We start from the raw sequence: 21,105 nt of genomic DNA, 5'->3' as shown, positions 1-21,105 counted from the left end.
TGAGCCCCGCTGCCCATCAACCCAGGTGTGCACCCAGCTCTGTTCCCTCGCCCAGGCCTGCAGGATGGGAGATGCAGACTGAGAAAAGTCTGTCCCCAAGTGCCGAGCCCTGCTGCTAACTCAGCCTTAAAAGAAGCAAGAAAAGAAGCCTTTGTTTGGGGGAAAAAGTCAAAAAACCAAAAAAACACTGATCTGCATTTTCTGAGTGTAGCCCTGTGCATGAGGTATGACTCGAGGACAGAGGTGTTTGAAAAACAGGACAACTGCCTGCAGCCCTAAGCCCCTCTGCTGGCCCTTTCTGGGGAGCTGCAGGACGCTGGCACCTGAAGAGAAGCAGTGGGAAAGTGCAGGTGTCCGGCAGGACAGGTAGAACCTGAGGGCGACGGGTGTGATCCTTGGAGAGGCTGGGACACTGGGAACTCCAGTCCCGTGAGGTACTAAGGCTCCTTTCACTTCTGTGAAAGCCTGCGGGGACGTTCCCGAGGTGCAAACTTCAGAGGAGCGCGCGGCCACCGGGGTGTGAGCTCCCTGCGGAGCCTGGGTGCTGGGAGGGCCGAGCAGGCCGGGAGCGGGCGGCAGCCTCACACTACCTCACTCTGGCCTGGCCTGGCCTGCTTGCCTCGCCCCACCCTTGCTCAAGAAGGCACACCCCACCTTGGACCCAGGCTCCATTGGGCCCTTGGGTCTGCACCCAGGGGTGCACACAGGACATGTGCCGCCACTGCTCGGTGACAGCTGCAGTCCGAACCAGGAAAGCCTCCGAGACCCCACAGTGGCCGAGGTAGGGTCTCAGCTGGGTGCTGCTCACCTTCCCTGCAGGAGCACCACTAGCAACCTGCATTCTGCCTGTCCTGGTGACCTTGGCTCACCTGGGGTGAAGGTCAGACCAGCACCTGGGCTGGTGGCATACCCGGGGACTTCTCATGAGGCATGTGCCACAGACACGGCTTCAGACAGGGCACCACGCTCAACCTTGCCTTCCAGGGACGCTCACGCCAAGGGGCTGTCTCCCTCTCTAGAATGTCATCTACTTCACGCTGTCCAGCCAGCTCACGTTCACAAATAACCATTCATAGCTGGGTCCACTGGCAGATGCTGGGCAGCAAGGAGGGCTGATCTCCACTGCCCAGGGTGGCTCCTCAGAAACTGGGCTCAGGCTGGAGGGAGGAGACAGGTGTGAAGGCACAGCAGGGGGATTGCCGTGCAGGGCACTCTGTCAGTCCTTTAAGGCCAAGCGCCCAAGAGCCCCCGCTATTCGTATGTAGGTCCTTGTGTGAGACCACCCTCCTGAGCACGCCACACGCCAGCAGCTGCAGCCTGCATGCCACAGGCTGTGGGCAGCCATCGGGGCCAGGTGCCGTCCACTCAGCCTGCAGACAGCAGCTCTCCAGGGGTTGGAGTGCCTGACCCTCATCAGCTGCCCCACCTTTCCACTGAGTTGCCCCTGACTGTGCTGGACTCTGGCCTGCACCACTCATGTTCTCAAAGAAACCCACCCTGTGCAGCCTGCCTGAGATCAACATGGTATGGGTGAGCCTCGCATGGCTACTGGTCCTCACTGCAGACGTGGAACCACTGGCCCCAGGTGTGATGCCCTTGTGTGAACTCTGACCTAACACAGTCTCCCTGCGTCTCCTGTCTTCAGTTCTTTCCCTGGTGCAGGGATAGGGCTTGCTAACAGTGCACTGCCACGGGCACAGCTGGGCGAAGGTCTGCTGGGCCCTGAGTTCTCCAGGAGCAGCCGGCTACTGCAGCTCCTTTCCTTTAGATGGAAATGGAGTTACTTATGAAATGGAAGCGAACCTTCTCTAATGATGACTGTTTAACATGCCACTGCTATGTATCTCACCGCCTGAAAGCAAGGTCATTATCAGAATCACAGGAAGTTTGCTCCTTTTAGTAACAGACACCATTTGAAACTATGGAGAACTTGTTTCACCTCTTTACAAACCAGTGTCTTTACTGAAGTTCCCTCTAATGCAAAAGCTGCAGGCTAGATAAATTCCAATTCCTATTCAAGGAACTGTGCTTCTGTTACCTGACCACCTTGCTCCTGGTGGCTTGGAGGACCGCTTTTTGAGCAGGAAAAGCATGGAGAGAGAGGCTAAGGCTGTGCCCACCACCGCTGTCCACCCCAGTGTTTTCTCTGTCCCTTCTCTGGGTGGCAAGCCTGGCTCAACTCTCCACAGGCTGATGAGGATGCAGGATGCCCAGGTCTCCCTGGCACCAACAGGTGACATGGCCACCGCATGGGCCCCCTCTGTGAGCAGAGAACAAAAGCCAAGCAGGGCAGGCAGTCTCTTAAACCAACTTACAGGTTCTCAGACCATGCGGTTTCTGGGGCTACTCAGTACCTACTTCAGGACCCACCCGGGCCTTTCTGCATCCTGCCTGTGGCACTGGCCAGCCCCTGGGAGTTCTGCAGCCATGGGGGCCCTGGGGTGGAGACAAGTGGACCCAGGAAGCCATCACCCTGGTCCCTGCACCAGCCATGCCACCTGTTATGCTGCTGGCACTTCCATTTCCCTCGGTGACTGCTGAGTCCTCGAGGATGCCACTGTCAGACCTCAGTGACCAGACAACACTGCTGATGCCTGGTGAAGCAGAAGGGACTACAGTGCCTGGGAGCTATGCTGGTCTGCCATCTTGGTCTGCCACACAGCTTTGCTTCCACTGTCAACTGCCCAGAAAAGCAGTAGCAACTGGAAAGTTCCTGCAACACACACAGACCCAGCGGAGATAGCACATGGGGACGGGCACCTGCTCTCTCCTTCCATATGAGGGAATAGCCCTCCCTTCCCTAGGCAAATCCCTCTCATCAAACCATCAAAGGATGCTGTTGCCCCATTACAACACACTTGAGGAGGGTTTCGGTGTGGGTCTCACTTAGGCACCTGAAACGGATATGAGCTAGCTCCTAACCTCATGGGGAGGCTACCAGCCTTTGGTCCCTTAAAGGTCTTTTGTAATGTTTGCAGTACTGAGGATTGAACCAGAGTGGGGATATGCCACCTCTGAGCTACACCCTCAACCCTTTTTGAGACAACGCCTTGGTTGCCTTAGCCACTCAAGTTGCTGGGATTACAGACGTGGCCACCACACTGGGCTCCCCTGAAGTACTTCTAAGGGTCAACTAACCACTCAGTTCTTGCTTGTACTGATTCGGAGGGAAAAAAAATGTCAAATTGGATAAACATCATACACCTAAAGAGCCCAAACAAAACCAAACTTTCAATGATGAGATTTCCGAGATTAGCTGGTGGTTCCCTTCCATTTTATTCAATTCAGCCCAACCAACCCCCAAGCTCATCTTAACAGCATGACACATGGCCAGCACAGCTGCCCTGGGAAGAGAACAAGGAGCTGCACTTGCAACCCACTGACCTGCAGGAGTGTGGCCTGCTGCAGATGTGGTGGCCGAGCTCCTCCTCACCGGTGTGGGGTGTCCTGCCCTGAGACTACCCCGATCTTTTTGGAGCAGACCCGGCACCGAGAAGATGATGGAAAAGGAGGCTGTTTCCAGCTGAGCTGGGCTCCCCGCTTCCCCATCAGAACTCTTGTGCCTGAGCCCGCCACGCCAGCCACTTCTACCTCTAGTCAACTCCACAGTGACGAAACGGGTGACAGCAGTTATGAGCACTACAGAAGCCACCAGGCCTGCACGTCACTGCGAAGATGTTTAGGATAAAAGGGCCAAAAGCACCAGTGTGGATTCAAAGTCTGACCCCAACTCAATAGCACACAAAGAAACCTGGTCTTCAGCCTTAGAGCAGGCCTGGCCACCAGGCCAGCACACGGGCTTCCAGGCCACGAAGCCCCACCTGCTCCTGGGCCAGTGGCGCTGGGCAGGCAGGTTGCAGGGGCCCAGAGCCCTTGCACTTGGCTTCCTTTCCTTGCTGCCATTTCGCAAACCACCTCGGCCCAGAAAGGCAGCGGGAGGAAAGGCACGGGGGTGGCTCCACCACCTCCTCCTGAGAAGGCCGTCACGGAGTGGGGGGCATGCTAGCACTGGAGCTTTCCTGAGACCCACGGAGGAAGGCCAAGCAGCAGAGTGGACTGGCCTGGCAACAGAAGCTCTACGCTGAAGGTAACTGAGACCGTGTGAGTGAGCACCACGGCCGTGGCACCGACCACCAGACACCAGAGTCTGGTATAATGACGTGGGGTCATCAGAACATGGTCTTCCCCTTATGCAGAAGGAAAATCCCTCAAACACACCTCGTGCAGGTTTATCAGAACAGAAACAGGCTTGTGGGGTCCCTCAAACTCATGCCTCACCCCGTCTCTGTGGCCTCACCTCGAGCCTTGCCCTGGCAACAGAGCCCGAGCAAGGCGGAGGCCTGGCCAGACTGTTGGTCCGCTCCGGGCTGAAGAACATGACTGCAGGCCTCGTTCACGCTCAGTGTATTTAAACCGTGCTGGTCAGCTCCAGGACTCAGCTACCCCAGCCACCCCAGCTGGCCTCCCCACCTTCTTCCCCCAAGCATCAGGCCCCACATGTCCCCGGTGTTTCAGCCGGTGGTGCTCAGTCCTGGGTGGACGGTCCACGCCACTGCTCCATCCAGAAGCCTGGGCAGGCGGCACAGAGGACAGCGGTCATGGTGCAGCTGCAGAGAGGCCGCAGCAGTATTGCCCTCAGCAAGCTGCTGGAACCAACGTGGGTGCTCTTCTGCCTGAGGCTGGCCTCAAGAGCACGGGGCGAAGGCAGAGCCTAGTGAGCCTCACCTTCCTCCTCCTCCCCGCCGTCCTCATCCTGGTCCTCATCTCCCCCGTCAGCACCCTCAGCCGAGCTGCTATCCTCCTCTGAGTCCGTCTCTTCCAGCCACTCCTGAGTTTCTTCAAAAGCAAGATGAACAGAGATTCTCACTGTAGCCTTGGGCTCCAGGGAAAACTGCACAGTGGGAGCTGGCTAACTTAGAGGACTCCATTTTCTTACCCAAGACTGTGAAGTGAAACCCAACTCCCCTACCCTGGACACCGAGGGCCAGCAGAGGACAGAGAGCATCTCCCCGACTTCAGAGCAGAGAGATAGGGGGACATGGAGGACGAGCAGACACAACTCCCTCCATGGACATGGGTTGCTGAGTGGCAGCTGCCTCCTCCTGAGTCCACCTCTGTCCCAACCCAGCGGCTTCTCAGAAGACAGCAGCAGACCTGCACCTATGTACGGTGCTCCTTCCCTGAACACACAGGCTCTGCATATAGTCTCAAGTCTTCACAAAAATGAGTAGTGACTTGGGCCCTGTGACAGTATGAGGTAAAATGGGGACATAAAGGCTCAAGGGGCAGAGACAGGGCCCACCAGGGACATGGAGGGTGAACGCTACCTGGTCTGGTTGGCTGAGTGCCAAGAGAACTGAACCGCTAGGTGCACCCACAGAGGTCCTGCCCAGGGTTGGCATTCATTGCCCTCCGTGGCCTGCACCCAGGCAGGCTCTCAGGGTAACCTGGGCTGGGGGCAAGAGCCCAAATCCCCATGAGGCTCCCCGGTGCAGGGCAGATGCAGCAACCTGGGCAGGTGCGTGAAGACAGCCCAGCTCAACAGCTGGAGTGCGCACTCCAGCTTCCTGGTGCAGGGCAGATGCGGCAACTGGGCAGGTGCGTGAAGACAGCATTCCTGGTAAGGGGGTCACCCCGCCCAGCTTACCTGGATCCATCTCCACCAAGGCCTTCCACTCTTCCATCTTGTGGAGATCGAGGCAGTACAGGTCACTGAGGGTCACCTGGCGGTTGCCGGCTTCAAACATACCCCCATAGACATATAGCAGCCCGTGCTTGACAGCCAGCATGGCACTGGAGCGTGGACAGGGCTCAACCCTGGGGCCAGCCTCCACAGCACCATCCTCCTCCTCTGGTGGGGGCCGGCCTGTTGGGCCCGGGGCTGGGATCACTTGTTTAATGGTGACCACGGTCCCATCCTCGGCCACCACCTCTCTGACCACCTCCAGGGGCTCCGGCTCGCTGGTGCCTTGGCACTCCTCTGCTTTGCCCCGCCTCCGCTTCCTCTTTTCTGACTTGGGGCCCTGACAAGGGAATGACAGCACAGCACCTCAGCTGAGCAGCAGTGCAGGAATGGCCCTGTCCCACACCAGTCATGGACGTGTGGGGACAGTGTGGGACACAACCCCCTCCCTGCGCTCTCTGGTGGCAAAGACAGAGGGCAGGCGAGAGTGTGGTACCTTAGCAGGGCCCAGCAGCAGTGCCCTGGCTTCTGAAGCCCCCAGGCTGGCCTCGGGAAAGCTCCTCAGCCACGAGCGCCAACAGAGTGATGGGTGCTCAACAGAACCTGCTGACCGCAGGTGCCACGTGAGAAGCAGAGCTGTCACCCAACACTCCCACGCAGCTCTCCTTCGGGACCCCCCTCCTGCAAGATGACCCTCTGCCCTCCTCTGGTCTCCTGGACCACACTGCAGCCTGCTTGGACCCTTCTGCTCTTGGGGCCCATGTCCTTGTGAGATGCTTGCCATGCTGTGTTCAGAAGTTCCAGCACCACTCCCCGCAGGCCAGCCCAGGGCAAGTCTATGCTCTAAGTGCTCAGCTCACGGCACTGACCCTGAGAGCCTCACGAGGACATGCTCGGGACACCCCTCAACTCATGGGGGACATGACTACCCAGCCCTGGACCTTGGGGAGGGAGCCGCTCTCCCTGCAGAGAATGCGCGTGCACGAGAGCACGTGCGACTCACTGTGACGGGCAGGCGCCCTATGTGGGCAGGCTGGGGTGTGGGAGACCGAGTGCTCACACAGACCCTGGGCGCCTGCAGGTCCCTCCCGGACTGCCACAACTGTTCTGGCAGTGCCAGGCTGCCCTGGGCAGCAGCTGTGCTGAAACCAGGACAAGCCTGGCAGCACAGACTCGGGCTGCTGCAGAGGATGACCAGCACCCTTGTCAGACGGTGGCCTGGGGAACTTCTGGTTCTCAAGCCTGGCCAGGCCAGCCAGGCTGCACCAGTGAGCACCAGGACAGGGGCCCGAGGCTAGTCAGCTGGGACACACACAGAAGCAGGACACTCCTTTGGGAGGGTATGCAGATGCTCTACAGGTAGAAGGACACACTGAGGCACGAGGTGGGGGTCTGGCCACCGAGCTGCAGCCCGCCTGCACGGCGCTCCACGCCAAGCCCACACCTTCAGCTGCCCCAGGAACCAGCGGTTCCTGGAGGCATCGTAGAAGTACAGGTCGTTGAAGAACACGCCCTCCAGGCTCTCTTCCTCTTCCTTGTCACAGACGCCCCCAAAGAGCAGCACCTGATGATTTGGGGTCATGGCCACTGAAAAGCCAGACCTTGGAGTGGGCTTGACCCCTGAAGGGCTGATCCGGTTCCATGTCCATTTGCCTGTCAACAGAGAACAAAGAGGATGAGAAGGGTAAGAGACGCAGGAGGCTGGGGAGCCCTGCGGTCCAATGCCGACAGCAGTGGTGTGGGCTGCGGCCACGCCCGCCTCACTGTGCAAGCTCCCTCTGCAGGAAAACAGGATGCAGTTCCACGCTGGGGCTTCCTCCTTCAGGCCCAGCTGTGCAAGCCTTCACCTGCCCTCCGAACAGTGTCACCTGGTGGTCAGTGCAGGGAGGGCAGGGGTACCAAAGCCAAACTCAGCAGGAGGGTCTCCAGGAAACCCGCAGCTCACAGGTTCCCCTGGGAGGCTAGGAGCGCAGCCTCACAAGGGACCAGAGGATGCTGTCCCTCTCCACCCAGCACAGCCTAGACCCTGGGTTGGTGCCTTTCCCCTGCTGGCGACATCTTTCATTCTCTTGGCAGGTGCCTCATGTGTGTGACAGTCCTCAAAATGTGGTCTGGGGTAAAGTGGAGGAAAGTCTCACCACTTCTAGAAAAAAGAGTAGACATTTCCCCTAATGAACCAAAAAATAACAGCAAACACTGCACTGGGCAGTGCTGGACAAGGCCATGGACACGCCCCGCTGGTGGACTCTGGGCCCACCACTATGGGCAGTTACCGCTGTGAGGAGCCAGAGAACACAACACCAGCGCACATGCAGTCAGGCAGGACCCGCCTCCTTCCGGTCCTTCTCACTGGGGTTGAGGAGCTGAGTAGAGGCTGAGGCAAGGCTGCCTGAAACAGAGTCCAGCCTCCAGGTCCAAGTGCCCTGGCCCCTCCTGGAGCACCAAGTGTCCTCACTGCAAGTTCAGGGCACTGTGGTCACCTGAGAAGTGCCTGGTGCAGGGCAGTTCTGAGACCTTGGTTCGAAGGATTCTAGGGCAGGAACCAAGTAAACCTACTGTGCATGGCGATCCCCTCACTTCCCCCCAGGGAGGTCAGAAACACGCTTTCACATGGAGGAAGCCCTGGTACCAGAACACAGGCCCCAGACCCACTGAGTGCTCTCCCAAGATGCAGTGCTACCGCCTGGGAGGTGGCCACTCCCAGCTCCCCTGGAGGACAAGGGATTCCCTGCCTCTCAGGAACATTCCAGAATTCCACCTCTTGCTGTCATTCACTTGATCTTAAGCAAGAGCAAAAGTTCCTTAAAATGTCAAGAAAAGATTGCAAAGCAATAGCCCTTTTCCCTGGGGGGCCTCTCACCCACACCTACCCATACACCTGCTTCTGTACCTCTGGGGCCCTGAGAGTGTGCACACAACCCTGCCCAGAAGGTTCATCCATGGTCATCTCAAAGCACGTCATGCACCTGGTATGGAAGGGACACGGGGCGACTAAATGGCACTGGGCCCCTGACGGGGCCTACCCACTTAAACCAGGTACCACAGCCTTCCCAGGACAGGATGGCCAGGCCCAACTCTGACTGTGTGCAAGGAGGTGGGACTCTGGGCCCACCATGGTCTCTTCTGGCACTGCCCAGTGCAATGTTTGCTGTTATTTTTTAGTTCACTGCCACCTCTACACCCACAAGAGGGAGGTGGGCTTCGCCTCCGCCTGCAGGCCAAACAGGGCCCGCCCCTCAAGCCACAGGGGCCGAGCCAGCCCTGGTGGGCACAGCAGTACCTTCTCCCCCGTCCTCGGGCTTCAGCAGGAACATATCTGAATGCTGGGTGCCTCTGTCCACGTCTTTCTTGACTCTCTGCAAAAGGGAAAGAGGGTGGGTGGGTGAGCCCACCTGAGGCACTGCACACAGCCGTCACAGCCCAAGCTGGGCACATCTCACACAGGGGCTCAGTTCAAAGCGGGCTCTGTCCCTTCACCTCTGAGGTGGCTGACAGACGTGGCAGATTAAGAACAGGCCAATGTGAAATCTGGCATCTGATGATCCACCCTGCTAGGCATGCTGGAGCTCCCACCTGTGGGGTCCTTGTGGACAGCTTCCATGGCCACCTTGTACCACCTGGACAGGTTCTGCAGCATCCTGGACCGGCGGCACCTCGCTCCAACCCCTGTATCCACAACTCCCTCGCCTTCCAGACACACAGCTTTGAAACCAACAAAGCCCCTCACTCTTGGGCTTCGACGGTCTCACTCCCCAGTCAGCACAGCTGGTGCTCTGCAAGGCCACCCCAGCAGCCAGCGTCCACAGCTGCCCAAGACACTCACCCTGGGGGGTGGGGGGACCAGTCCACTGTAACTTCTTCCTTGTGATTGTGCTTAAATTCTCTTATTTTCAATGGCTTCTGACTTTAAAGGTACAGAAAACCTGAGAAGACAGGACAGAGCCCTGGACCCCATGCCCAGGCTCCCTGACGCACGCACCCAGTCTGGCACGGTGTAGTCACGCTCAGGGAAACAGCCCTGATCGACTACTACCAACCCAAGTCCACACTTCATTCAGATTTCCTCAGCGTCCCCTCGAGCCCTCTTCTGTGCCAGGGCCCACCTGGGGCCCGTGATGGCCGTCGTCTCGTCCCTGTGGGCTCCTCTGGGTGACGGCCTCTGACTCCCGGGTCTCTGACCGCGGCAGTGTCTGGAGGGCTGCTCGGGTGCCCTGGAGGACGTCCCTCGGCCGGGTCTGCTCGTCCTCCTCGTGGCTAGACGGGTGGTGGGGACTGGAAGACCCCGGGTGAGCGCCTTCTCCTCCCACCATGCCAGGGTCCATGCAGTCACGCAACTGTCCCTGTTGACACTGGCCTTGGCCACCAGCTGGGCTTGTGCTGTGGGTTCCTCTCTGGGAAGTCAGGGTATGTCCCTGTGCCATCCTGGAAGGAAGCCTCATGTCCAGCCCCCCAGAGAAGTGGGCAGTGTGCGTCCCTCAGGAGTGCAGAGCTTCCCCAGGCTCTGTGGGAAGGACTCCTCTGCCAGGGTTCCTCTTCTCCCCTCTCCAGTGCTTTGGCCCATTACTCGCTCCTGACAGTGTGGACTCCCGGGCTTGAGTGTGCACTCCAGGTGGAACTCAGGGTGCTCTGCAGCTCCCACTGTCCGTTCTGTCCAGTGCTTTCTGTTGGCTCTTTGCCCCTGATGGACGCCCAGTGTGGTGGGCTTCATTCCACTTGCAGAGAGACTGTCCTCACCTGACGCACGCACCCAGTCTGGCACGGTGTAGTTGCGCTCAGGGAAACAGCCCTGATCGACTACTACCAACCCAAGTCCACACTTCATTCAGATTTCCTCAGCGTCCCCTCGAGCCCTCTTCTGTGCCAGGGCCCACCTGGGGCCCGTGATGGCCGTTGTTACCTTAGGCACTATGGGACCCTCAGGCTCGTCTCCTGGACTCCTTGTCCAGTCCTGCAAGAGCCCTGGCATCTCGGGCTGGAGAGTCCTGCAGAAAACTGAGACCTAAGTGCCGGGTGTGGCCGCCTCCAAGCCTCTCAGCAGACAGCAAGGAGGCGTGCAGCTGCAGGTATTCCTCTTTCAGCGTTGTATTTGTTGAAAGGGGAAAAACGGCTTTTTTTGAACAAGAAGCAATTCAACTGTTCACACAGTCCTGCTTCCTCCTGGGCCTGAGATCCCACAGCTCAAGGAGGCCCAGCGTCTGCTGCTGTGGGGAGCAGCAAACCCTCAGCAGTGGAAACCGGGCACCCGCCTCTTGGTTCCTAGGGACACCATTCTTGTGTGTGACCCACAGTCACTAAGGACGGACTGTCTCTTCCTGGCAGGCTAATATGGGGGGAGCAGTTGCTGGGCCATGTCCTCTCTTCCCAACACACAGCATTCCTGAGGCCTGAATTCATCCCAGAGGCTCTCCTGCTGAAGAACTCAATGGCATCTCTGCTTGTCAGGCACTGCCCAGCTTTGGCAGGTCTTTCCTGGGTCTCCCATGTCCCCTGCTTCACCTGTCCTTGGTTTTACTGACAGCAACTTTCTCCCCGGGATCAACAGGCTAAGGGGGTCTTCGATGCCACCACATTTAAGTGCTTCCCCTCAAGATCATGAGGCCGAGAGCTGGGGGGGGGGGGTGTACACAGGTGGGAACCGCACACAGGTGGGCCTCCTCAGGCACGTGGCTGCACATCCAGCCCACAGTTCTGACCTCCCAACAGCCTTCTAGCTCCTTGCCCTGAGCACTGTGACTTTCCCAGAAACCCAGTCCATTTGTCTTCAAAGGAGGAAAGGAAAGGCTGCCATGTGTTTCACTGTGGACCAACTGGGCCACCAGTCATTCCATCACACAGGTCACGGCAGCTGTCAATTGTGCAGTTGGTTCCACAGGGGTGGATTCACAGTACTAGAAAGCACGCAGACTCTGCGGGAACATTCAGAAGTGCTGGACTACCATCCAAGGCTACAATGCTAGTCTGTGCAGCTCCACTGTCCCTGTCTTCATCCAGTCTGGCCAATACACCAGAGCTCAGATCAGCAGAGCCAGCAAGTCGGGAAAAGCACCAGCTATACACATGTCCCTAACAGGACACAACTCCACTGCCCACCGTCCATTTTTGCTGCAGCCTCAGCTTACTCAGCCTAAACTCAGGTGTGGGCTCATTTCAATTGCCATGAGAGCAGAAGACATAGCCAGCCACCTCCAGGCCCCTAGACCAGGTCCCTGGAGAGCCAGCAAGAGTGTCACACGAGGGGTTGAGTTGGTAGCTCATGGTAGAGCACTTGCCTAGCTGTACCACTGAGTTACCACCCCCAGTGTGAGGCACTGGGATCGATCCTCAGCACCTCATATTTACAGATAAAGTTAAGGTTCATTGACAATTTTTTTAAAAAGTGTCACATGATGGGTGTTGCTAGGGGAGAAGAGCCACACCACAGCAGGCAAAATATCACTCCTGTGGAGCCAAGGTGACCCAGAGGATGTGGGCTTCCTGAGCTCACAGAAGCAGCCACAACCAGGCCAAGATGTAAAGCAATGTGAGGAGGGCCAAGGGACATGCCCCTGGAGGAACCCGCTTTCCACAGGCCACTCAAGCCAGCCCTAGCAGGCACATAGACAACAGCAGGCCATGAGAGAAAAGGACCAGGTCTGAGGCCGAGAAAGCACCCAGGTTCAGGGCGAGCATGGACCTCCCAGCGGAGCTGAGGAGCACGGCGGTCCCAGTGACCAAGCAGAGGCTGCTGTGCAGCACTGACTGATGCCCCCGCTGCTGCGCAAACACCCAGTTTTGCCTGAAGGCAAGGAGGATGAAGCTACCTTCCTGTCCCTGCCCCGGCCATCACTGCCATTTTAGGACAGTCATCTCAGAACCTTATCCTGACCCTGGACTTTCAAATCGCAGGGTAATTTTTTTTTTAAAAAACAGGCACAATGACAGCTGAGTTTCCTGGGACAGGAGTGTGACCTCAGCCAGAGGTGGCCTGGACAGATGTCTGTGGACGCAGAACCACAGTAGGCTGTTTCTTCTTGTCCCCAGTCACCCTTGCAACTGTGGCCCACTGGTCAGGGTGCCCAAGGTGGCTGCTCAATCACCTTCTCCGGGCACTGTCAGGCAAGTCCCCACACCACTCTCAGTGCACCACACAGTGTGGGTGGCTGAAGCCCCTTAGAGATGGGCAGTAGGAGTGTGTGGCCTAGGGAGCTGGTGTCTCCCTAGCTGGTCAGTGCAGCAGTCGCTCCACAGGACTGAGGCGCACACGATGAGGTGTGCAGTGACCTGCCACGTGGGCAGCCTGAAACATATGCACCACTTTGGAAAGGCTGCTGCCAAAACAGCCTCCTCTAAACCTGCCTAGCTCCACGTCTCGTCAGCAAAACTGAACGCATATCGGGAACTGTCTCCCAGCTCCAGTTTCAATCTTGCTTGACAGACGCCCTCCCACCCACCAGCGGGCTCCCTCAGCGGACACTGCTCAGGGCGACTTCTCTGGAGCCAGTGGGCACCACACCTCCCCTCTGGCAACTCAGTCCTAACCTTGGAGCTGAGTAACACCACTGTCCAGCTGTCACCACGAGGCAAGGCCTCGTCCTCTTTCCTTCCCAGAGGGCAGGGTCCTTCGTGCACCCGAGACCTACAGTGACAGAGTCCAGGGACTGCGTGAGTAACGGAGCCCAAGGCAGAGATGCTCTTCTTACCTCCTCCTCTTTCCCAGCAAGCACCTCCTGCTTTGCTGGATAAGAGCAGTGCAGACAGGTCAGGGTCACGCAGCTGTGTGCACCAGGTGAGTGGGACCACCTGTGTCCCTTGCAGTGTGGGAGCTGGCGTCTCCTGGGACAGTAGCAGAGCCCCCTCACCCACAGAGCTGGTCACAGGCCTCGGGAGGTCAGGACTTTTCTTGGCTGAGGTCATGTGCAACCTCTAGAGTCATATGACCCCAACGCCTGCTTGTGCTTCCTGCTCTTCCAGGATCTTGAATACTGAAGTAACATTTTGGTGTCCTGCTGCTTTCTCAAGAGAGACCTTTTCTCCCAAACCCCAAGCAGATTCACCTGAGGTCCACGTTGGGCATAAAGGAGGACAATGCCTTCAGCAGGACTGTCCATACGTCCACGGAGGCAGACCATGAAGTACCAAAGCTGTTTCAGGGACCCACTGCCACCCTCCCTGCCCAGGGTCCTACTGGCATCTCTCATTCTGGGCTGGCTCACAGGCTGCAGGGCCTTAGGAAGCCCTCCCGTCTCTTTAACAGGAACCCCCATCTCTGGAGCCTTGGCCCCAAAGGCACACATCAAGGGACAGTTGGCGCTCACATGGATGTCTGCCGGGTCCTTATCATCCCAGAGGTTTTCTCCCCTTTTGTCAAGACAGACCCCGTCACATTAGTAAAGTTTTAGATGAACTCCAACTGACGCGCTCACTGTGCAGCAAGCAGAACTGGACTCCACCGCCTATCAAAAGCACCACAAAAAGAGTGACCGAGAAGTGCCCTTGTGAACATAGACACAAGGATCCTCAACAGAGTATTAGCAAATTCAGGAACATAGAAGGACAAACACGCTTGTACCAAATTGGGCTACGACACAAATACAAGGCTAGTTCAACATTATGAAATTAACCAAGGTAGTCTGCAAGAAAATGAATAAGGAGCAAAGGTATATGATCATTAATAAACACAGAAAATGTATTTAACAAAACTATACATTGCTCGTGATAAAAGCTCCCAGCAGACAACTTAGACCCTGAAGGATGTCCAAGAAGACACTGCAGTGCTGTCCCTCCCCATAAGGACAGAGCCAGGAGGTCCACCACACACCTCAGCCAACACCACCAGCAGGCCCTGCCTTGTGACGGACAGACCAGGGAATGGCATTAGCAGCCAGGAAGAAGAGGAAAGTTGCCCCTGCACGTTACGTGACTGTTCACATAACCTCATGCATCTGGAATTACTGGAAAGAGTGAATTTAGCAAGTTCACACATTACAAAATAAACACAGAGGATAAAATATTTTTATATACCAACAGCAAACAATGGGGAAGTGTAATTTCAAGATAGTCCATCATAAAACAGCATCAATAAAATAATTAAACAAAAGACATGTAAGACTTACACTGGGAACCACAAAACACTGCTGAAATGAAAGAAAACCAAAATAAACGTAGAGGCCATCCAGGTGCAATGGCTGCAGACTTGAGGTCAGCCTCCCCCACACTCTTCTCCAGAACTAGAGCCCCAATCACCTTCCTATCAGGCAGAGGTGGGGTGCCTTGTTCTTGCTTTTTAAGTAGAAACTGATAAGTTGATGCTAAAACTCCTGTGGACATGCAAAGAACCTAGAACAGTCAAAACAAGTTTGAAAGGACAAAGGCTAGGCACCTCAGCTGCCCACCCCAAGACTTGCTAGGCAGGAATAGTCAGGGAAGCACGGGTGGCCCCACAAGGCTGACCAGTGGAGGAGGAAGAGGAAGGTCCACGGCAGGGTTCCCCAGGCACCCCAAGGGAAAACCTTCTGAACAGATGGTGCTGGAAGAGCCAATTTCCATGGGGCACAAGCAGACTCACCACCTTCACACTCCAAACAGACAGGGCGAGGAGACAGCAGAACAAAACCCAAAAGCTGAACTGCCGCATTCAGAGAACATGGGAGGCTCTTCCTGACCGAAGGTAAACAATTCTTCTCAGGTCAAGAACCTTTAAAGCAGGACAAATTAGACTTCAAAGAGGCAGAGCTCCTGCTCCTTGGCAACACTGAAGCTGTACGGGCAGAGGCGGCCTGGCGGCCTGTAACTCCCCAGACACACACACGCCAGGCTGCAGGGAAGACACAGACGCCAGCAAGCTCATAAGAGAACACATCAACGTACTCGGTGGACTGAAGTCAAAGCAGAGATGACACTGCAGGACCCACAGTCAAGAGGTGCCAGGAAGGCCGAGAAACAGAATCGTCAGGTGGTTTGGATGTGAACTGCAAGCCTAGGCCCGCTCAGGACCTGGCAGTTTCCCTCCCTGGTGCTTCCTAAGAGAAACCAAAACATTGCCAGGCACAGTGGTGCACAGCTGTGATCCAGCAGCTCAGGAGGCTGAGGTAGGAGGCTCAGAAGTTCAGGCCAGCCTCAGCAACTTGGCGAGGCCCTAAGCAACTTAGTGAGACCCTGTCACAAAATGAAAAATTACAAAAAGGCCTGGGGGGTGTGGCTCAGTAGTTATGCATCCCTGAGTTTTATTCCTGGCTACCCAGCACCCCCAGAAAAGAAACCAAAACATGCAGCCATGCAAAGACTGTATCGAAGTGCTCATGTTATCAACTGAAAACAACACAGGATTCCATCAACACAACGGAAACTCAGATGGGTCACAGCAATGACTGGAACATTCCATAACAGGCAGATCTAGCAGTGAGGAGCTTAGCACATGCCTCTGGGGGAGGCAGGGATGGTACAGGAGGGCCTGGCAGGACGAGGGTGGGCCACACCACACACACACCTGTCACATCTGCTGCAGGGGGCCTTGATGTCACAGCACCAATGACCTCTACTTAATGGCATGCACACACAAGGGCTTGTACTTTTCTGTGAATGACACAGAAGACAACTGATAGATGGGCACAAAGTGTGAACAGACCTGTGACCAAACCAGCCCCGCAGAGCAGATACCCCAGGGCCTGTGTGGGACATGCCAGCGCTCACTGTGCTCTGCAAGTTCACTTTGTGTTTCAGAATCTCCAAAGCAAAGGACTTAAAACCACCATGTGATTCTCAACCTGTTGAGACTGGCACCGTGTGGACGAGCAGTGGGGCAGGAGGAGCTCTGCTGCTGGCAGAGGACAGCCCACAGCCCTGGGAGCACACGCCACAGCCACAGACCAGCAGGACTCCAGGCCTGTGCCTAACAACATGGCTGCTGGTGCCGCTTGCAGATACAAGAAAAAAGTCCATCAGCAGAAGAAAGGAGCGATGAGCACTGCCACGTTCTACGACAGACAGCACATGGTCGTCAGAGTCGAGGCCTCAGAAGAAAGACCCCAAAACACAGACTTAGTCACACTGCAGTGTTCTAGGGAGATACGAATTAGAACATCAAAAGGCCTTAAAAAATCTCAATGTAGGTAAAGAGGAAGAGACTGACTTTATGTCTGTCCGTTGTTTATATTAAACAAATGTCGTCTCATTTGGAAACTTCCGTTACTGGTGACATTGACAAGCAGCAGACAGAAATTCCTCTACTTCCTGCACACCAGGTCTCACCTGCTTCGAGTAGCCCCCATAGATGACTATGCCGCCCTGGGGAGTGACGGACATCTGGCAGCCTGACCTGGGCGTGGGCCCAGTTCCTGACGGAGACAGCTTGCTCCACACAAAGGTGTCCAGGTTGAAGGAATGCACGTCATTGTAGTAGATGTAATCCCTGGTTGGAACACAGGAACATGGCGTCACAGTGGTACCATGGGGAATAGGCAGGGTCACTGAGAAGTGCACTTGATTTAAATTAAAGCTGAACTTTCTGCATTTTCACTAAGTCACCTGTCTACTCCATACTTAAACTCATATGAAGGACACAAACACGTGAGTTTGCGTTGGAAGCTAGAAAGGATGCCAGCTCAACCAAGCAGAGTAACTTAATCCTCTCCTCACTGACAAAACGGCAATCTCCCAGATAATCACATGAGGTGACTCTGAGACTAAAACCAACACTGAGTGTGGTGTCTCACTGAATCACAAGGATGGAGATACCCACAGCTTGACAAGAACTGGGGCGAGACCCTGGACTGAAAGGGTCGGGTGTGGGTGAGGGGGCAGAGCATCCACGAAACTGAAGGATGGAAGCAGAGTCTGTGTCCACAACCCAAGCAAGGCACATGGGACAGCCTGAGGCCCTCTAGAGGGACTTCACGTTAAAAGACAGCCCACAGACAGGACTTGGAAGGGGAATGGGGGGCTTGCTGTCACCAGGTGACTGCTGCTCTCCAGCTCTGCATGACACAGTGTTCAACAAGAGGCGAAGGAGAGGATCTCTGCCTCTACCCTGGTCAGAAGGAACCGTTCTTCCTTCTCACGCCACATCCAAGTAATCCAAGCCTGGGGCTCGGGAGCACTCATACAAAGTGACGAATCCTGCATGAGAACGTAGGTGCCAGGCAGGCCTCGCCCCTGTGCAGCCGGCGGTGAGGACGGCCCAGGACTGCTGGCTGCCACTCAGACTCACGCCTCCCAGAGGACAGCTCTTCCCGCCCCTCCTGCCGTGCACTCTCAGTAAAGGGAGTCTGTTCTGCAGGTCAGCTACGAGCAACGGCTTCCAGGCAAGCGAGGTTAGCATTTAGAAGTCAAGCTGATTCAACAGGGACGGTGGCTACATCTCCTGGAGCATCAGTGCTTGTCTGTAGGTCTGAAATACTGCCCAGGTAATTTTAAACAAGATAACACAGTCTTAAAAAATGTTCTGGTTTTAAAGTGGTACAAGTTAAAACCACTGTAAAACTTGATTTGATTTATAACCTGGCAGTTAAAAGGAAGGCCTAGCTGATCTCACTCACTGTCCTGCACACAGGAGGTACTCAATTAAGGCCCTACCAAACTGTGTGCCCAGGGAGCTGGCCCTGCTTCAAGAGGGCAGTATTTTCCATGTTCATTCAGAATAGTAAAAAGTCTGCCCCTAAATGCTCCAGGAAGGAAGACTTCTGCTGTTGGTCCAACCTTGTGCTCTCATGGAAGCCACCGAAAAGGATTAACTGTCTCTTCCAGGCCACCATCCGATGTCCACTCCGACCAGAAGGACCCCCAACTGATCTAAAATTAAAAAGGGGGAGAGTTATAAAATTGACTATAAAATTTCAGTTGCTATTTTTTTTAAAAAATATTTTTAGTTGTAGATGGACACAATACCTTTATTTTTTAAATTTATTTTTACATGGTGCTGAGGACCAAATGCAATGCCTCACCTATGCAAGGCACGTGCTCCACTGCTGAGCCCCAGCACCAGCCTCAATACTAGCCCCTCAGTTGCTATTTTAAAAAGGACACTTTACACTAATTTTGTTTTCTAAGTACTTGCTGAGTACCATTTACTTTGATCACAAGCCACCAAAAATCATCCAATAGTCTAGCTAGCTATTATAAAACTTCTACAATGAAACAGGAGAAAATCTCTATGGCTTTGAAGTAGATAAAGATTTAATAGGCAGAACACAGTAGAGTAGGTTTCACAGAATAAAGAACATCAAAATGCACCACTGAGCCAGGCACAGTGGCCACACCCGTAATTCCAGCAACACAGGAGGCTGAGGTAGGAGGACCACAAGTTCAAGGCATGTCTCAGCAACTTAGTGAGACCCTGTCTCAAAATAAAAAATACAAAGAGCTGGGGTTAAGCTCTCCTGGGTTCAATTCCCAGACCAACATCAAATGAAACAAAGCACACACCACTGAAAGAGTAAGGTAGCAACAGACTGAAAAAAATCCTTTCAAATACACAACTGACCAGTGCATACTCAAGTCTACCTTAACGGTAAAATGAACCCCATAAAACACTGGCATGGCCAGGTACGAGGGCACATGCCTGTGATCCCAGTAACTCCTGGAGGCTGAGGGAGAAGGATCCCAAGTCCGAGGCCAGAGCAACTTAGTGAGGCCCTCTCTCAAATTAAAGGGCTGGGGTGTAGCTCAGTGGCAGAGTGCTTGCCTAGCAAGTGCAATCCCCGGCAGAGGAAGGAAAAGAATCATAAAACAAAAAGGGCAAAGATGTGAACAGGAAGTTCATCAGATAAAAATGGAAGAAAAAGAAGACATAGAAATGGCCAATAAAAATACAAAGATGCTCAAGACATCGTTAGTGGTCAGAGAACACAAACTAAAGCCACATAGCTTCCTGCCACCACCAGGGAGCGCATGAGAAGAAACGCCACGTGTCACTGAGCACCAGGGAAGCCTGAGCGGTACAGCCACTCCGAGGGCTTCCTAGTGTCAGCACAGGTCCCTCCTCTATCTGAGGGAAGACACGCGCTCACCAGGAAGAATCGAGTCACACGAAGGCTAACACACTCACAGAGCCTTTCCCCAAACCGCAAGGCACAGGGCAGCTGACCTATGCTGCGGCGGAAGGTGGACACACGTCTCCAGACACAGCCAGGACCGACGGGCCTCAAGAGCACGCACAACTCCACTTATGTGAGGTCTTCAAAAGGTTAACCTGTGGGCTGGGCTGTGGCTCAGAGGTGGAGCCCTTGCCTAGCATGTGTGAGGCACTGGGTTCAATTCTCAGCACCACATGTAAATAAATGAAAAAACTAAAAACTAAAAAAAAAACTAAAAAAAAAAAAAATATATATATATATATATATATATACATAAAATAAAATAAAATATATATAAATATAATTAAAAGAAAAAAATATTAACCTGGGGTTGGTGGCAGCTCCCGGGGACTGGGCGGGAAGGGACTTGGTGGGGTGATGGGAATGCTCTGCATCTCAGTTGCAGTAGCTGACACTCACCTACCTATACATCTAGAAGGTAAGCATTTATTGTAATTCTATCTCAACAAAATAAATACAAAAATACATGGTGGTAAAAAAACAACAGAAAAAAGAAGTAATCCTTAATAGGATTATTAAGCATGAACAAATAATGGAAACCAAAACATAACCAAACTGTAATCAAAGAACTACAGATCAAAGTAGAGAAACCATGCACTTCCACCTGAGCAAGAGTTTTAAGATTCAGATTAAGATACTTCTCACCACAGGAAGAGCTGGTAAAAAAGCAATGGAGAAGCAAGTGACTCGACAGGCTCCAAGCAGGTTCTGAACCAGCTTCCAGCACTTCCTGAGCCTTCTCCAGAGAGCACAAGTCACAGTCACACCAAGAGAAGGCGTGGCTGCAGGCTGCAAAGCAGCAGGGGCATCCTGCATGGGGAGCTAAAACCACAGACAGCAGGGCAGGGCCTTGCCAAGAGCCAGCAAGGCCACCAGGGGGTGCTACTGAGACTGGCAGAGGACGGGCCTCAACCCCTAGCTCCTCACAGTGTTTTCGCCTGGCCCTCCCACTGCCCCCTACCCGAGATGGTCAACTCCAGGCTGCAAAGGGCAGTCACACTCTGAACTGCACAGGTTGACACCTATTCATAAAATGCATTATTTCTCATTTATATTTGTGCATGCTATATAGGTGTCTCCAAAACCCACATACAAGGCTTCATGTAAAATCCCACAAATGGCATGTACTAAATCAGCCGGAGGCAAGCTCTCCTCTTGACACCACATCCTGCAGGCCTCGTCACCTGCTGATGCCTGGTGGGACTACAGTTTAGCAGAGCCCTCTATTCAGGGGGGTTTTAGGCCCAGTTCCTTCATCTGACACTTACATGTAAATTCCATGTTGCTGGGTCGGTTCATGGAGATGGTTTTGGATGCTGAATGTGTCGACCATTTACTTGCTTTCCCTCCTAG

General features: G+C 54.6%; 1 protein-coding gene across 5 annotated transcripts in view; it reads right to left on the bottom strand.

The window, feature by feature from the left end:
- Positions 1-3,264: 3,264 nt before the first annotated feature.
- Klhdc4 (kelch domain containing 4) overlaps positions 3,265-21,105 on the bottom strand; it is a 43,273-nt gene continuing 25,432 nt past the window's right edge. For 4 of the 5 annotated variants that reach the window (XM_047528883.1, XM_047528885.1, XM_047528887.1 and 1 more), the window contains 6 exons: positions 18,356-18,448; positions 16,910-17,069; positions 8,964-9,039; positions 7,128-7,336; positions 5,648-6,023; positions 3,265-4,836 (listed from right to left, as the gene is read on the bottom strand). In XM_047528883.1, coding sequence (XP_047384839.1) covers positions 4,712-4,836; positions 5,648-6,023; positions 7,128-7,336; positions 8,964-9,039; positions 16,910-17,069; positions 18,356-18,448 — 1,039 coding nt within the window. In that variant the 3' untranslated portion in view covers positions 3,265-4,711. The remainder of the gene's footprint in view (positions 4,837-5,647; positions 6,024-7,127; positions 7,337-8,963; positions 9,040-16,909; positions 17,070-18,355; positions 18,449-21,105) is intronic. The other variant, XM_047528884.1, reaches the window with a different exon arrangement.

Source organism: Sciurus carolinensis, chromosome 16 (assembly GCF_902686445.1).
Source record: "Sciurus carolinensis chromosome 16, mSciCar1.2, whole genome shotgun sequence".
NCBI lineage: Eukaryota > Metazoa > Chordata > Mammalia > Rodentia > Sciuridae > Sciurus > Sciurus carolinensis.
Note: the sequence above shows the minus strand (reverse complement) of the source record. Positions and strands in the feature narration are given on the sequence as shown.